A 17,061-nucleotide genomic window follows, 5' to 3' on the forward strand; every position below is an offset into this window, starting at 1 on the left:
TGAATCTCTGGGGTCTAAAGGCATTTGTTCAATTTTTACATATCTTCTTTACTTCACTCTTTTAAACGTACTCATGTATAAAATGACACCATGTCTTTCATCTCTAAATTTGCAGAAAAATCTCTGTTAGAAGTGTGCACTGTGCACTGTGAGAAGAGATAATTTGGCCCTAAAGCTGGAAGGTTCAAGTCAGATATTTGAAATCTCTTGTGAAAACATACATTTACCCTAGTGGATGAACTGTTTTGGTGCTTGACCAAAGTGGTTTAGAAAAAAGTGGAATATATGAATAAATAGTAGATAAATGTACAATAAATCTCTAAAATAAAAAAAAAAATAAAAAAAATTGCAGTCGGCACAAAAAAGTACTGAGGTTTTTCACTCGTCTAATGAAAATACATCTGCCTCCACAACTTAACATTTTATAGTCTGCTGTTTTCTTTTCAGATATGTTTCTGAACAACACTAAGGTACTGAAGATGGACTGCAGTTGTGTGGGCAGTCAGGTTTTCTTTTGATGACACCGCGGCCTTGAATTAAATGTATATACAGTAATTGCTGCTCTGTGTTGTTGTTGAATAGTGTTTTTCACTTTCTTTGCTCCGTGGCTCAGGAGCCAGAGAGAGGCTGCATGTTTGGCCATGACAGCAAACATGATCAGAGACCTTAGCGCTCTCTGTAAACATGGCTTTGTGCACTCTGAGCTTTGTGCATCATGGCCGCTCGCCTCCAGCCTCCAGTGCCATGCTAATGATTCATATGCTAATGAGCATCACTCCGAGCTATTGGCTGCTGCTGGAGCAGCTGTAATTCCTCCTATACATTTTGATCTGCTGGCATTTCATACACTAGTCTGTCCCTTTTGTCCCCTTTCTCATCTCTGACTGCCTGACTCTTTGAGGAGTGACTACAGCACAGCAGTTCATCAAACATACACAAGTTGGGAGTCAACTGAGCTGTTCAGTGGAAAAATAACCAAATTAAATTGGATAGTTTTCTACAGTAACATTTCTATTCACTCACTAGACTAATATAAAGTATGATAAGTGCTCCTTAAAATCCAAATTTCTATCATTGCTTTGGAGTAGCAAACCCACTGATCCTGTCAAACAAACCTATTTCTTATCTTTGTTTACCCTTGTGTTATCTATGTCTCCGTCTTTGTTTTTGTGTCACACTCCTTCTCCTTTTATACCAAATGGTCTGGTTCAGATTCGTCCTTTTGTCACTTTATCTCCATGTCCTTGTCAGAATGTCGCTGATTTCTTTTCCCAGGATCGTCCCTCTCGTCTCTCGTCTTCTGCCGTCACTGTAGTTTCCCCTTCATAGTCCTTGTCTCTTTTTTTTTTAAATCTCCCTGTTACCCCCATCCCTATTATTACTTGTTGTTTGTTTATGTGTGACACTCTTAAATGTTAAACAAATAAACACCTACAGGTAAAAAAGAAGCAACGTGCCAGAAGTAAGAATATCAAAAGGTCATATATGAATCTGCTAATTATCTTCTTGATGAATCTTTTTGGCTTTAAAATGTCAGAAAATGGAAAACTGGTGATGTTTTCACTTGTTTTGTCCACTTGTTTTGGTTGGACTAAAAATATCAAAGTACTCATATGAAAGAAATAAAAGCAGCAAAATCCTCAAAGCCCTTAGCACATAAAATAAAGCACTAACGGCTAATGATCAGTGGTGCTCATCTGGGAGGATGTGCCTCTATTAGATCCAAGTGTGCACACACCTGACTGTATATGAGAAAGTTTTGTAAATGCGAAGTATTACTTTGTATTTTCGGTATTAACTCTTTAACCAGCAGCTGTTCAGATGTTCAGTGTAACAGGGAACACACACACATCCCACATGAGAGGTGCACCACACCTCTGCACCACAGTCGATGCACGCCCTGGTGTGTGTGCGTTTTGACCAACAACGCATGATGACCTGGTCTGTTCACAGTGACAGTTTTCAAAAAGGCAAATAACTGAGTGAAACTCGCTACACTACTCTCACGTACGCTAAAAAAACATCTGTCCAGATGTGTTCTTCATTAACAACAGCAGGAACACATTTGTTTGGGTATACCAGAGGTGGATAAAAGTAGTCATCAAAATAACTACTTGAGTTAGAGTAGAAAAGTATCTACTGTAAAAAAATATATATAATATAATAATATTTATTTATTTATGATGAAATAACTGAAAACCTGCTACATATACAAAAGACAATATTTCTGTATCTCTAAAGTGTCATTAAAAAATATTACATCTTTGCTTATTCTATATTATGATTTGTCTAAGTAAGAGTCATGTTTTTTTCTCTAAAAATCTACACGTGAAGTGAAAATAAAATGACACATTAAAACTACACTGAGAAGTATTTCTAAAATTAAAAATATATATATCACAGATATCACATCTTACTGTCCACCTCTGATGTATATTCAAAACATTTAAACAGGCTGTGCTTTACCTGTGTAGTACACGCGTGAGTAATCAACTTGCGTATGAGAGATCTGTGTGTGGAGCGTAAAGGATGCCGAACAACCAAAAACTTTGGCACACACTCCTGAGCTGAGCAGGAGGAGTTCAGTGAGCATACACTGAGTTTTGGAGTAAATTCAACTCTGAATATTGAGAGAAGGAGCCTTTTGAAGCATTACGATTTTAAACGAAACTATAATCTTAACTGAAGTGTTTTAGGTATCCAGACAGCAGTTACCTCTCTTACAAAAAGAAGCTAGGAAAACAAATTTGATGTAATTTCTAGGAGACTGGGTTGATCAAGTCAGGTTTTGTGTGTGATATCCAGAGATGATTCACTTTGTGGTTTCTTGAATCACATAAATATGAATGGTACATTTCTGGCTGCAAAAGAAAACCGATTTATATGAAAGCGTTTGCTCCAGGAGGGATGAAGCTGTCTGGATCTGGTCTCGTGCCATTGGTTGTTTTATGGGAGTGGAAGAGGGAGGAGAGTAGGAGGAGGAGAGAAGTGAGAGACTGAAACAGCGAAAGCACACAGGCAGACAGGCGGGAAGAGGAGGTGATGGTGGTCGGTGTTGAACATCCACGTGTGTGACAAACATGATGACAGCAGGACTTGGTAGGATGCCCCAGAGGGAAGCAGGGCCAAGCTGTCCCTCTCACACCTCTGATTCATCTCATGTGGCGTCTTTAAGTTCCTCTGCGCAGCTACAGCGCCATCATTATTCTAGATTCTGTTTCAGCCCTCCTCTATCCTGTCTCTTTGTATTTTCTCACTTGCCCCTCTGCTCTGTTGTCGTACTCCTGTTTCTCCCCCTCCTCTCCATCTTCCCTTCTGTTTCTCACATCCTCCCACACTCTCTCAACATTGTACCTTCTCCACCCTCTCCTCTCCAGCCTCCTCAAGATTTTATGATTCTGTTTAATGATAGATGAGCTGCACTTGATAGCATATTCTCGACTGCTAGAAATCCATCCTTCTCTGAGTCCTTGAGTCTAATATTATTCTTACCTGTGTGTATTCATTGTACAGTATGTGTGTGTTTGCAGTGTGGTGGCTGAATGTAGGTACAGATTAGGTCAGGCCCCGAGCTTCGTCTCTATTGAAAATGTTTGTGTCGAGCTGGACACATGAGATGTGACATGATAAATAATGGAGTGTATACTGTGGATGCATTAGAGATAGATACAGTAGCATTCATAAAGAGGCCACCTGTCTGCAGGACACTGAGCGCTGTATTCAGATAAACATTCAGCACTGTGTCTGTGTCTGTCTGAGAGCCTCCAGGCTGCTTAAAATCCTTCATTGAGTACAAATAGTTGCATTTATCATCCTGTTTGAGGAAAAAAAAATAAGGAGAGAAATCCTCGATCAAAGTCTGATGAGAAATACAATCACATAATAACAAACTTTAGCATCAACAATAAACATTTATTTTCTCTTCTCAAAAAAAGAAATTATTTTTAAAGTAGATGACAATGAGAGGAAAATTGCAGGAGTTGAAAATGGTAGAAGTCATAGAAACTAAAGAGAAACCTCACCAGATGAAACACAGCATCAGTAGTTAGTTTGAAACACTTAAAGGACTAGTATGTAGGATTTAGTGGCGTCCAGTGGTGAGCTTGCAGCTTGCGAACACTTTGTGTCATCCTCTCTTTCCAAGCATGTGGGAGAATCGAGATTAAGGGCTCATTCTGAGCTAACAAAACCACACTGGCCCGCATGCAAGAACATTTTCATAGTCTTATCTTACCTTTCGCTTTCTTTTTTTCATACAGTGGTACAAGTGTGCCACATCAGATTAAGCAAATGCTTGTAACTTCAGAAAACTGTGTAAATGTGTGTGTATTTGAATTAATCAGACTTGTAAATAAGCTTAATTATTACCCCAAATTTACCATATAAGGCTATGTTTCCTGCCACATATGTCAGCAAGTATTTATCCATGAAAATGCCATCAACGATGAAAAAGAGGAACTTTACAAGTTTGGAGATTGATGTCCTGTTTTTATTCTGTCATTTTAACAGCATCAGCTGTGGATTAAGGGACCTGGTTAAGCAGAGGAATGTGAAAAAATGAGTGCTGTTAACACCGTGTCACCTTAGGGTCATACTACCAATGAAATGAAGAAGAAATGATTTGAAAAGAAACATCTCACCACAGCAAGGCGATCGATAGCTGCAGTGGGAGGAAGCCTCCATCGCAGAGATGGACGACAGAATATAAGCCATAATATGTGTGCCCTGGGTCAATACACTACACCTGACAGTTGCCAGTTTAAATTGATGATAGGCTTTATGCCTAAATTTAGAATCATATTATAATATCAGAATGATGTCAAACAGGATAATGTCAACATAATTATAAGTTTAATTTAATTTTTCAAACTCATTATGAGTTTAAAAAATGTAAAAGTCTTCAAAGTAATTTCACTACTGTTATAACAGGTGTGAACAACTTGAAAATTGTTTTCGTACCTAAGAAAAATGGTTAATGTGGCAAGTTTTCCTAAATTGTACACTTAAACTCATACAAACCACTTTAGAACAAATCTGTTCATAGGAGTGGTTCTTACATGAGGACCACTGATTCTTATTTTTAGGTGACTATATGCTGATAAAAACACACTTATGAATATTATATTCCATTCCAGACATATTCTGCCAATAGATATTCCTAAGCCTTACACACTGGACCTTAAAACAATGTAATTACTATTGTCCAGCAAAAAGCAGCATTGTTATTGCTAAAACATGGATGGTGACATCAACAAGACGCATCATTTTTAAACCGTAGCCGCAGAGGTGGTAGATCAGAAAACACGTGCATGAGTTGTTTTTGAAGCGGTCGTAGGGGTCGTTGTGGACAATAGTGACCCATTTGTCTGTTTATGTGTGAGGAAACTAGAGACTTTACCTACGTCTGGAACCATCTGTTCTAAGATTTTTCAGACAGTTCTTAAATATTCATAAAGGTTGCATGAAACACTATCCACATGTACCTCCACCCATAGTGCTTAAGCTTCTACCGAAACCACTCTTTTGTACCATAGAATCTGTTTCAGGTGTAATGTTTTATGTTTTCATTGTTTTTCTAGAACATTTCTGTGGAGACTTTTCACAGGTTCTATATAATGTAATTCACATGATATGGTTTTCACTGTTCTTCCTGTAAGGTGTCATAATCTCATGATTGGATTCATACTTTTTTATTAGCAGATCTGTGTACAGCAGCGACAGCCACTCCTCTGTGAATCCTCTCATCATAAATAATTGAAAGAACACAAATCCAGTCAGCTCAGCAAATCATTTTGTCAGACTGTCCTCATTTTGAGACTCTATGTTGTCTCCTACATGGCTGCATAGTGGCATGGAGATCAGTGCCGTCACTTACAGCATGATGGTCCTCGGTTTGAACCCGCTGCTCATCTGGGGACAATTTAAATTTGTATGGTCTCTCTGTAAAATATATGCTGTTTTCTAAAGCCACAGATAAAGACTAGAGTGCTCTCAAATCTGCACATTGAATGGTACAGTCATTGAAAGAGTTCCACATTATAAATATTTAAGCATCTGCATTGATCATAAATTCACCCTTAAGCCACATATCGATGTTTTATTATTACTCTATTTGTATTTTCAAATTGGTTGTTTTATATTTTATTGATGCTCTTACATACTCAGGTGTCTCTTGAAAATAAGATCAAAATCTAAGAGGGACTTACCTGTTAAATAAATAAAGGTTATATGTGTATGTGTATTGGTCTCTTCCAGCAGTCCTAAGACATGCAGGTCAGTTGAACTGAAAACTAAAAATAGCCTGTGAATATAAAACAGTCAGAGCATGTGACATGAAAGAGATATTTCTGCAGAAGATGTGACTGGACCCCGAGGTCTACTTAGTGTTCCTGATGCCAGGGCTCAACACCTTAAACGTCATGAAAAAAAAAACAAGAGTCGTAACACAATGTGCACGTTACACTCTTCTGTGAAACTAGGGTAATTGTTAAAGTTACTCCACTATAAAACAGCCCCTCGTGACTTGTATACACCATCAGAGGCTGAGAGCAGACAGCATGTAAGAAAAGAAACCGTGTATTAAACCACCAATAAAAGATTGATTTTCTTCTTCTTCTTGTCACATTTAATTTTACAATTAACATTTAATGGCAGATCGCATAAAGTTAATTTTATTATGTAATTGGTATTATCCTAGCCAGAAAAAAATAAGATGTAAGATGTAACAAAATACCCGTAGGGCTTCTATTTGGCCATTTGAAATACTTCAGTATATTATTTAATGTCATTTTCTTTTCAAACAAGACACATTTTCACCCTCAGGTTTAAACTGTTGGGGGAAAAGCTGTACAAGAATTAGCCTAATCACAGTCTTGACTAAATGCAACTGAATCATGTGACATTAGCTTGTAATTACAACTCATGTGATGCACACTGTAATTGTTAAAATGTGATAATTAAGTAATATTACATGAGAGGGTGTGCTTTACCTTCATTATTAGAATGACTGATGCAGTCAGGGCTGAGGCGCTTGTGCCAAGGTCCTTAAACATCCCTCTTGAGATATTTCCATTGTACAACGGTAACCAACAAAATAAAAAACAATCAAAATGTATTCATATTTGGGGGAAATTGGTTGTCAGAATAAAATGAAAACTCGCTAGTGTTATCTCTAACACACAGGATCTGACTAATAACCGAAAAACATTAGTAGATCTTTGTAATGAAACCTACTTTACTGCTACAGCAACTAGACTGGCCCCTAGTAACGACCTAGCGACAGAGACGATTTCTAGTCCATGTTGATTCAGTCAGCCAACATGAGGTCACGTTAATGCTTTCTAGAGATCGTGAGATTTCCCAAACCGAATAAATACCTCGCATATGAACACAAATCTTATTTGCTCGGTCTTGCTCTTGGGTAAGATACCTGCTAAATTTATTTTCACATGGACAGATTTAGCTACTGTGTCTGGAAACTTGCTCACTGCAGCTGATGGAGGATGCTAACAGAGCTTCCATGTGATCCAGATTTTTCCAGTGACGTCCAAAGGTCAAATTGTATTTAAAAGATAGATGCAATCCAACAAGATATTCTGCATCATTCTGTGTTCACTGTGGTCACAAAATTGTTTGTTCTCCAGCTTGTTGCACACAAGAGAGGCTGCATCTGTATTAAAGGGGTGGTATGACAGCAACAGCACCATAAATTATAGTCATTAAAGAAAGTTGATTTAAAGACCCCCTCCAGTGAAAATCATAGTAACATGTAACATGGAACAACCTGTTAATAATATTATGTATTTTTGTATATTTAAATGACAAATTACTCATATTTTCTATGCCTGTATTTTGCAATTTATTTTGATTTGTTGAGCAATATGTATTTGCGGCCATCTGCTCTCTACTCTTCAGCTGTTTGCAAGTGGTTTTTAGTAGCCGGTGAAGCAGGGCGTGTTGCTGAAAAATCTCAGTTTTGAGGAAGAGGAAGAGAGGGAAGGAGTTAAACTGACACTTCAAAGAGTGAAGTTATGAATTAGTGTACCGCTATGTTTGACAGTTCTTGTAAAATCAAAAGGAGCAGGGTTGAGAGTGTGGGAGGGAAACAGGACTCACCTTCGTCACCAAACAGCTCCTGCAAGAGCCAAGACTACAGTATAGCAGCAAGCCTCTCTGGATGTACAAATGTTACTCACTGCTATAAAAAGCCAGAAACCAATAATGTCTTACATATAAAGGTAAATAATCCTCCTTTCATCACACAATTCTACTGCGAGCCTTGAAATTAATGTTATATAAAACTCATCAAAATGTGACCAAAATAGTTTTCTTCTCATTCTGTGATTTGTGTGCTGGTAAAAGTTGGGTTTCAGCTTTGAAACTGGCGAGATGTAATATTTCTGATGGCTAATGTGGAGGACTCATATGCAAAGTACTGCATATTTTGTCAAAATATGACATATGTGATTAAAACTCAGTCAAGTTGATGAGGTAGATAATTATCTGCAGCAACAGATGGTGATGTAGCTGCGATATCCAAACAGGATCAAGTCCAAAATGTTGTTTCTTTGATTATGGATAAAACTTCACTTGGTATGTTTAAATTTGTTTCGCAGCAGGCTGAGAAATGCGGAGAGGTCTTGTGTGTTTACTGGACATTTCATGGCCTGTGCTCTTCATGTCCTTGTTGTGAGGTTACCATGGCAAAAACATTATGTAAGAGTGAAGGGTCTGCGTGACTCAGCTCAGTGTTACCACCCTCTAGAGTTCAATAAATATAGAGTTCAATAAAATGTACAGCAAGGGTCAATAACTGTAACTGCTGTATATTACTCACTATCCATTAAACATTTGCAGAGAGGGAGTACATTTAAGCTGTGTTATGTAGAAATCTGTGCATTTTGCCTTGAATTTTCTCGCCATCCAAATGATCCCATTTCTCCCTAAAACAGCTCTGGAGAGTCTCTTGTCTGCTTTATAAAGAATGCATTTGGCTTTCTGATTTATAAAGTAAAAGTGTTTTTTTTCTGTATGCATTTTTATACCATATCTAGGGTGTCTTTTTTATTCAGTTTTCTTCAGTTGGATTTACTTGATGCCTGGGTTTAATGGCGGATACCCACAGCATTTTGGATATTTTGATCATATTCCACCTGTTCATAACCACAGCGCTAGATGTGTGTTTTGTAAATTATCAGGTAATCATATACTCAGCATTATTTGTGTTTACATTCTTCTGTTCACTGTGATATAGAGCAATGATTGTGGTGAGTAAAAGATGATTGTTTTGCTAGATGTGTTACTAAAAAGAATATAAGACTTCTTGAACTCACACGGGATCATGTGGTGTTTTTAAACCTGTGCCCTATTTTTTATATATATATTGGGGTCTAAATGACACACAGGTACAAAAAGTTTTAAAACTAGTCCACTACTTGTTGTCTGCTCTTAGGTTATTGAAATTAGAGTTGCATGTCAACTAAAATCAGAATTTATATTTAAAAAAAAGTCTGTATACAGAACTATGCAAGAACAAAATTATTTTGTCCTCACTCATAAATACTAGGCCACAACTCTGTGACCTCTCAAGCTCTCTGATAATGAATACGATATGATTTCTGATATTAGAATAATATTTTTTACATTATTATTCTCATTTTCATTAAAAAACATATTTTCATGAAAAAAACATATTCAAATGATTATAGTGCCTTTCACAAAGTTGTAGCTCCTGCCATATTGCATTTTTGACAACATTTCAATTAATTGTTGAGCCCTAAGTGCAGTGTAATCCTCGGCAGCAAATATGACTGTGAATGTGCCCTGCTTGTATTTGTTACTGACAGACTCAGACAGTTAGTCTAATACAATAGAAAAGTACTCATTGTCTGCCCTTTGTGTGCAAAAGGCAGAATTTTGCCTTCATTAACATATGCAGAAAACTGCTATTAAAAATGATTATATCAAAATACAACATCATATCCAGTTGGAAAGAGCTGTCTGCAAAGGTCTATCTCTGTGGGATCCTTTCCATGATGTTGTCAGACACTGACATAAATAAACTAATAGCTTGATTCCACTGGGCATGGCTGCATCACATTACGGCTGTGCTGTGGCTACCAGAGCTGATCGTGGTTATTTTACACAAAGCTTGTGATTTCACATGATGCGCTGCAGCGCATCACAGAGGCAGCTCTCCGCTCTGCCCCGCGGAGAATACGCTCCGCGGAGAATACGCTTCACAAGCTGAACAAAATAGATTGAGCAGACAGGAAGTCAGACACAGAAACAACATAGAGAATCCAGTCAATTTTCAAAATAAAACACCCCGTGCAGATGTGCGACCACAAAAACAGACAAAAATAAACCATTTGACTATGCAGCCTATTTACAAATGGTAGACACACAAAAAGCAAAGAAATCAAACCAACAAAATCTTAGCAAGTCAACACATCAGGCAAGTAAAATGCTTTGCTTCTGAAGCACTGCTGGTTGAATGTAAAGCCATGTAGAAGAAGGATAAAAACCGAGTTGCAGACGTGACATGCCCAGTGGAGTCAAGGAGTAGGCCTATCAGTGGTAAAGAACAAGGACGTTTAGTAAACATACGGGCTTGTTTGTCCTCAGATATTACATTGTAGCCATTGCCATTATGGGTGCTGTCTACTGGACCAGTTCCAGTTTGTTCTTATTAGTCCAAAATATGTAAAAAATAGGGTCCATGTTTAAAAACATCAGAACTATAAATGTGTCTTCAGTCTTTACAGGTGTTACAAACGCTGCTGTAGCAGTTCCCATTTAACCATTGCAATAGAAAGGGTTCTAATCCATCAAGGCTCGGGCCCTTCCCTGATTATTATAATACATATAAGCTCTGTGTTGATATGTGTCACAGCATCTTAATGTGTCTGATTTCATTCTGTGTCTGATCCACATCTTAGTCAATCCCTTGTGTAGTAATCATATGCATTTTTTTTTCCTTTTTTTGTATGTGAAGACATATTTGTGCATGTGAGAGTGTGTTTTTGCATCTCATTGTAGTTAAGTAGTCCCTCGTCACGTTTTGATCCTCAGAAGCAGGCTGTAGTCCTGGCATCAAACCAATTGTTGCCCTCCCCTCATTTATCTTATTTTACAACATGTTTGGAACCTGATGCTGCTCTAAAGCCTCTATAATGAGCACTTCATTTGCAAAAATGCTTTTGTAAACAGCGATCAAGACATGGCTCTGAGATCCATCTTCCCCCATCGCTCTCTGTCTCTGTCTCTCTCGTCTCTTTGCAGGGGAAGAGGAATAAGCCCGGAGTGGAGGCTGCCAGCTCTCCAGATTCTGTGCGAGGTCGAGGGGAAAATAAAGCCATCAAGTAGGTGTCAGGGAGGGTTTACACTGAGGCATATGGAGATGATCTATGATGTGGTGATAGTATCGCATTTTAACAGCCATCTCTGATTGGAAAGCTAATCTTGTAGGACCCCCTGCATGGTCTGAAATGTCTGCTGTGGCATCATGCCCTGAAGACAGTGTTTTATGAACATATTTCTCATTTTTCAGAGAGGTCACTTTACACACAGGTTTCTTGTATATTGTGTTTCTTTAAATTAAAGATTGGTTTACGGATAAATAAACCTCACCTCCAAATTACATCTTCTAAAAAATGACTCCAACAGTCAAATAAAGTAGTCACCACCATTACAGAACATGAATGTTGAAAACAGTACGTTCAGGAGATTGCTAAATTCAAAGTATTCTCAACTATGAGGCTTGGTTGCACCAACAAACATACATTTTTAACCCTAATTAAATCATGGCTTAACTTGAAATTTCATTGCACCAAACTTAAAATTTTGTTTAAAAACAGCAACTTTAAGTCAAAATTAAATTTAATTCTGATGTACCAAGACATTAAACTCTTCTTTCTTTGACTTCTTGTCACTTGATCAAACAATGCGCCAGTTGCTGTCAGGCAGTCTCTTTTTTCCTTATTATGCCTATGTCTGTTTTTTACTCTTACGTGGCCATAGTGCTCTACTTATTTGGCCCGCAAGTTCTTCTCAAAGGAGGAAAAAGCAGAGCCTCTCTGTTGAGCCATGTCATTTCATCTTAACCTTTTAGCTAGCTGGCATACAATGAAACGTTATGTAAATGTTTAAGCTAGCTAGAAGACAGTGTAACGTTTTGTTAACATTTTAGCTACTCAGCAATCAATGTACTATTTTGTTAGTTTTTTAGCTAGCTAATAAAGCAGAGCAGTCAGAAGTTAACAGTTTCTCCCTCTCTTTTACACTTACGCATTGCAGCTCTATCAAATTTCAGTTTACATTGCCAAAGTTGTATTTACTAAACTGAGATTTGTTTGTGATTGTGCAACAGAGCTCTGTTTAAATCTAGATTTACTCATTGTAAACATAGTTTTGCTAAACTGTGATTCTTAGATTAAATGGATCTTTGTTGGTGCGACTGTCTTTTTGGAATGAATGTGTGCTTGAGCTGTCCTGCTATCATGAGTAGCTGTAGTAATTTTATTTTGGACAGCAATATTTCTATTGGTAACCTTGATTTTTTTGTTGTTATTATCATCATTAAAGGTTAGAGATACTGAAGGATGGACAGCTAACAATTTGTCATTTGTATCACTCCTTTGTTACTTTTTAAACAGCTGTTTCCCAAATTTTATTCTATCCATTCACATGTGTGCTTTTTCAATAATCTGTTTTTCTAGTTTTATACTGACTTGTCTGCCTCCTCTGCTTTATTTGTTTCTTCATCCCTAACAGAGTGATAAAATGTGCAGGTCATTTCTTTTTTCTCCACTCTGGGTGTTACATCATGCATGTAAATTACAACAGACATATCTTAACCTCCTGTGGAACCATGTGAGATATATATAGTGTTACACTCACCTTATATTTTATGAACATATGTATTCAGTATGCATGTTTAAAGAACTGTGCACAGTTTTAGAAAATAAGTCTTCAGGCATTGACAGTATCTCCTTTTTCATACTTATTAACAATATAAAGACAATAATATTCTAACCTATCTATTTATATGATGTTTTTTTCCTTTTTTTATTACAGTCTTTGATTTTCTCACGTGTCTCTGTCTCTCTCTCTTTGGCCACAGTGATCTAGACAGAGACTTTTGGAATAACAATGACAGCAGCAACGTGCAACAGAGGTGGAGCTCCTACCCACCCAAGGAGTTCCTGTTAAACATGTCTCCCTATGCTCCCTATGGAGACCCTCGCCTCACGCCCAAGTGAGTCTCAGTCATGGCTGGTAAGGGACCCCGCTATCTGGGCAGGGCTGTAAAGAACAGGGGCTTGTGTTCACCTTGGATACTCCAACATAGCTCACAGTGTGAGTAGATGACATCATAACAATTGGACAATAGCACAGTAAATATTTGTTTTGCACACTTTATTTTATTTGTGTGCATACGTACCTGACAAATAACCCAGAAAATACTCAATATATCACTATTGGTAGTAAAAAGGTCACATCTAATCGCCTAAAGGAGGCAGAAAGTCATTTTGTAACACTGTCTGGCCAGATATCTTTAAACAGAAGTCTCCTCTCATCCCTGGTAATCCTCATGTTTTTGCTTTCAGGCATATCCACAGTGAGTTGGTGTTTAGTATGCACTGCTGGCCATGCAGCACCTGACAGAGATGTGCAGCACCATCCCTTAATATTGCTGTGATTCTTAGGACTGCCCTGACATTGACAGAAGTTATAATCATTTTCCAAATGATATAGAAAGATAGAAAGGCAGTGTTTCTGCCTGCCAGAAGGCAAATGAAATTATATCCTATCTGAGGATACAGAACAGGCTTTAAATCATAATGCTTGTGAGACAAAAGATTCCAGAGAGAAATAAAATTTGTGTTGGAGACCCTCCTTTTTTGTCAAAAAACATAAAAACATCACATCTGGGAAATTACATTTTATTTTGCTTCCGCACGGTGTGCAGGGTGTACAAGTGAAAGGTTTGATAGCCCCATTCCCTACAGCCCTGCTAGAACCCAGAGAGGTGAGACTCTTTACCTCTCACCTGCAGCCCATGGACTGTTACCATGGAGACGGACAACCCTCAGAGAGCAACTCTCCCCGTTTCACCTGAACCTTTTCCCCTTTTATTCAAACCAGACACTCAACTCCAAGTATTCAGATCTCCTTCCCGGGACACTGTGGCAGACTTGAGTTAAACACAGTCTTACTTTAGCCATTAGGGTTTCCATAGAGGGTTGACTGCATTTTTAATTTAAATATTTTTTAAACCTTTGAATGGGTTAGTTTAAAGGAATAATCTGACACTGCGTATTTGTTTTCAGGTGAGAGTTAGACGAGAAGATCGACACCACTTTCAGTTTCTCACTTTGTTTAGTTGCACATAAAGCTACACCCAGCAGCTAGTTTGACTTAAAACAGGGGGAAACAGCTAGCCTGACTCTGTCCAAAGCTAACAAAATCCAACTATTAACACATCTAAATCGCACGGAATAACACTATATCTGCTTTGTTTAATACCATACAAAAACTAAAGTGTAAAAACATTCCTTTTGTTGTTGCCAGGCAACAAACAGAGTCTCCAGAAAGTTATTGCGCTTGGCCAAAATACAGTCCAGCACTTAACCAACCTTGTAAAACAGTGAATTCATGTTTTTACACTTTATTTTTTTACACAGATTAAACAAAGAAGATACAAGTTAGTTTAAGAGGTGTTACGAGACAAAGGCACCAGATTCACTTCAGAAGTGAGGGGGCCAGAAAGTGTGTGAAGTATTAGGGAAACACAGCTGGTGTCGAGAAATGTAACAGCAACCTCACGGTTAAACCTTGAAAACGCAGCGAAAGTTCCCTGTGTTTTTATTACAGAGGTGAAGTAGTGGTATTTTATGTCACATGATAAAATAACCGTGTTACCATAGAGACATCACGACTTTTGGTGTGCTAGCGCCCCACCACATGCTGCTGATGACCCATTTTGGAACATAAAACAGCAAATTTAATCCAGCAAACTAAGCCTAGCATTGCATTTTATGAAATGTGGAGTCGAGAGCCAATAAGCAGCACACTCCGCTGCCCCAGCTGCAAAATGTGGATAAATATATTGTGAAACGCCTTTTTATTGGAAATGAAACTCAGGTTTACAAGTTAACATGTTTATTGTTGTAAAAATAGACTTGACGCATAAATAAGTGTCAGAGATCGTGGTTACTCTTAGCTGAGAGTAGAGCCTACATGGAGCCAATGCACAGGCCCGCATTGATTACAGTGAAAGCGTATCTGGAGCGTGAGTGTGCGAGTAGATGTCACACCACAGGAAGTTTAAAGTTTTTATTGCTCTAGTTGGCTTTATTGTTACTGTTTGGTTTTAACTGTATGCTTTTAATTTTAAAATAGTTTGAGTTTATGTTGAGCTTTGTTTCCTGCTGTAACATCAAAACTGCCCCTTGCGGTCTAGACGTGAATGTTGTGGACGGGAATCATTGAAATGTCTGCATGACCGAGTCGTGCGCTTGTTATGAGATGATTTTGTTCCTTTCGAATAGCTGTTTCCTTATGTTTCCAGTCTTTGTTCTTAGCTAAATTAACAAGCAGCTGACTTTAGCTTCATATTTAATGGACAGATATTAAAAGTGGTACCATAAATCTCATCTAACTCTCCACCAGAAAGCTAAGAAGCGAATTTCACAAAATGTTGAACTGTTCCCTTAATGGGGTGGTTTCTGTTCTACTTTTATTACTGTTGTGTCGTTTTTTTTTTGTGTTTGTAAAGTCATCGTTATGTGTTTTTACTCCTCACACCTCTTCCTCCTCTCGCTCTGTGTTTTCTGCTCAGTTGTTGTCACTACTCCCACTATCACTCATGGCACTGTAAGTGCTTTAAGGCTGCCTGATCGCCCTCCTGAGTCTAGTCTGCTGAGCCCTTTTCCATAAATACTGACTCTGTCCCCATCATGTGCAGTACAGCAATTAAGTGTTTGGATGGTAAAACGTCTGTTTCATATCAACCTCTGTTCCATCATTTAATTGCATCTCACACGTCACTGAGGCATTAGTGGACCTGTTCATTCTTATCCTCTCTAATTACAGCCCACTTGACTCTCTCAAAACCACAGTTATCAATTACTCTGCAATCGTGCAGTGATGTTGATACTACCCTAAAATCTACAGCGATTGTTGTGATTGCATTGCATTATGTTATTGAGAGAATTATTTATATTTGAGTGGCATTTAATAGGCTGATGATAGCGGCATTTATAAGATATGTGATAGCAGATCAGTGAGTCAGCTGTTTCTTCCTCCCTCCCGTCAAAATAATGATGCTTTTAGGCAGGCAATGCAAGTTTGTTTGTTTATCACATTTCAAACTAAGAGGCCATTCAAAGTGCTTTACATAAGGTGAAGAAATACAATAGAACATTAGAACACAATTGAAAGAGAAATAAAATCAACAAACAAAGAAGAGGGATGAGATAAATAGAATAAAACAACGACAGCAGAGTTTTTAGGATGCCGATGAATGAGAGCAGTTTGGACACCTTTATCACAACAGTAGCCCAGCTTATGGAAAAGAGAAAGATTCATTTTACTAAGTACTTAGTACTCTGACAGTCAATCCATATACATTATCCGTAGTAGATATGTGTAATATCAAACTTACATTAGTTGGGTAACCTTTAGTGAAACCAAAGTCTTTCAAGTGTTGTACAAAAAAGTATTTTTGGGGTTTTTTTGCCTTTATTGTGATAAAACAGCTGAAAGTATTTTTACAAATAAAATAAAACATAAAACAAAACAAAAATTGTATATATGATGATATAGATTTATGTTAAACATAAGTAGCATAGCTGAGAGATGTTTTAATATTAAATTAAAAACTACACACATGGACCTCCCCAGTAGCTCACTGTGCACATAGTATGAAGGCTGAGACCTTACCTCAGTGGTGTTTCATGCCATCCTTTGCTGCATGTCGTCTCCTCTCTCCTATCGATATCGATAATACCAATGATGTGTAGTGGTACATATGCAAATGCATAGTTTTTAAAATTT

General features: G+C 37.8%; 1 protein-coding gene across 1 annotated transcript in view; it reads left to right on the plus strand.

The window, feature by feature from the left end:
• syt7b (synaptotagmin VIIb) overlaps positions 1-17,061 on the plus strand; it is a 133,403-nt gene that overhangs the window by 60,726 nt on the left and 55,616 nt on the right. Inside the window, exons 3-4 of the mRNA XM_084724652.1 lie at positions 11,284-11,363; positions 13,124-13,258. Coding sequence (XP_084580778.1) covers positions 11,284-11,363; positions 13,124-13,258 — 215 coding nt within the window. The remainder of the gene's footprint in view (positions 1-11,283; positions 11,364-13,123; positions 13,259-17,061) is intronic.

Source organism: Lutjanus erythropterus, chromosome 1 (assembly GCF_056507025.1).
Source record: "Lutjanus erythropterus isolate fLutEry1 chromosome 1, fLutEry1.hap2, whole genome shotgun sequence".
Lineage (NCBI taxonomy): Eukaryota > Metazoa > Chordata > Actinopteri > Lutjaniformes > Lutjanidae > Lutjanus > Lutjanus erythropterus.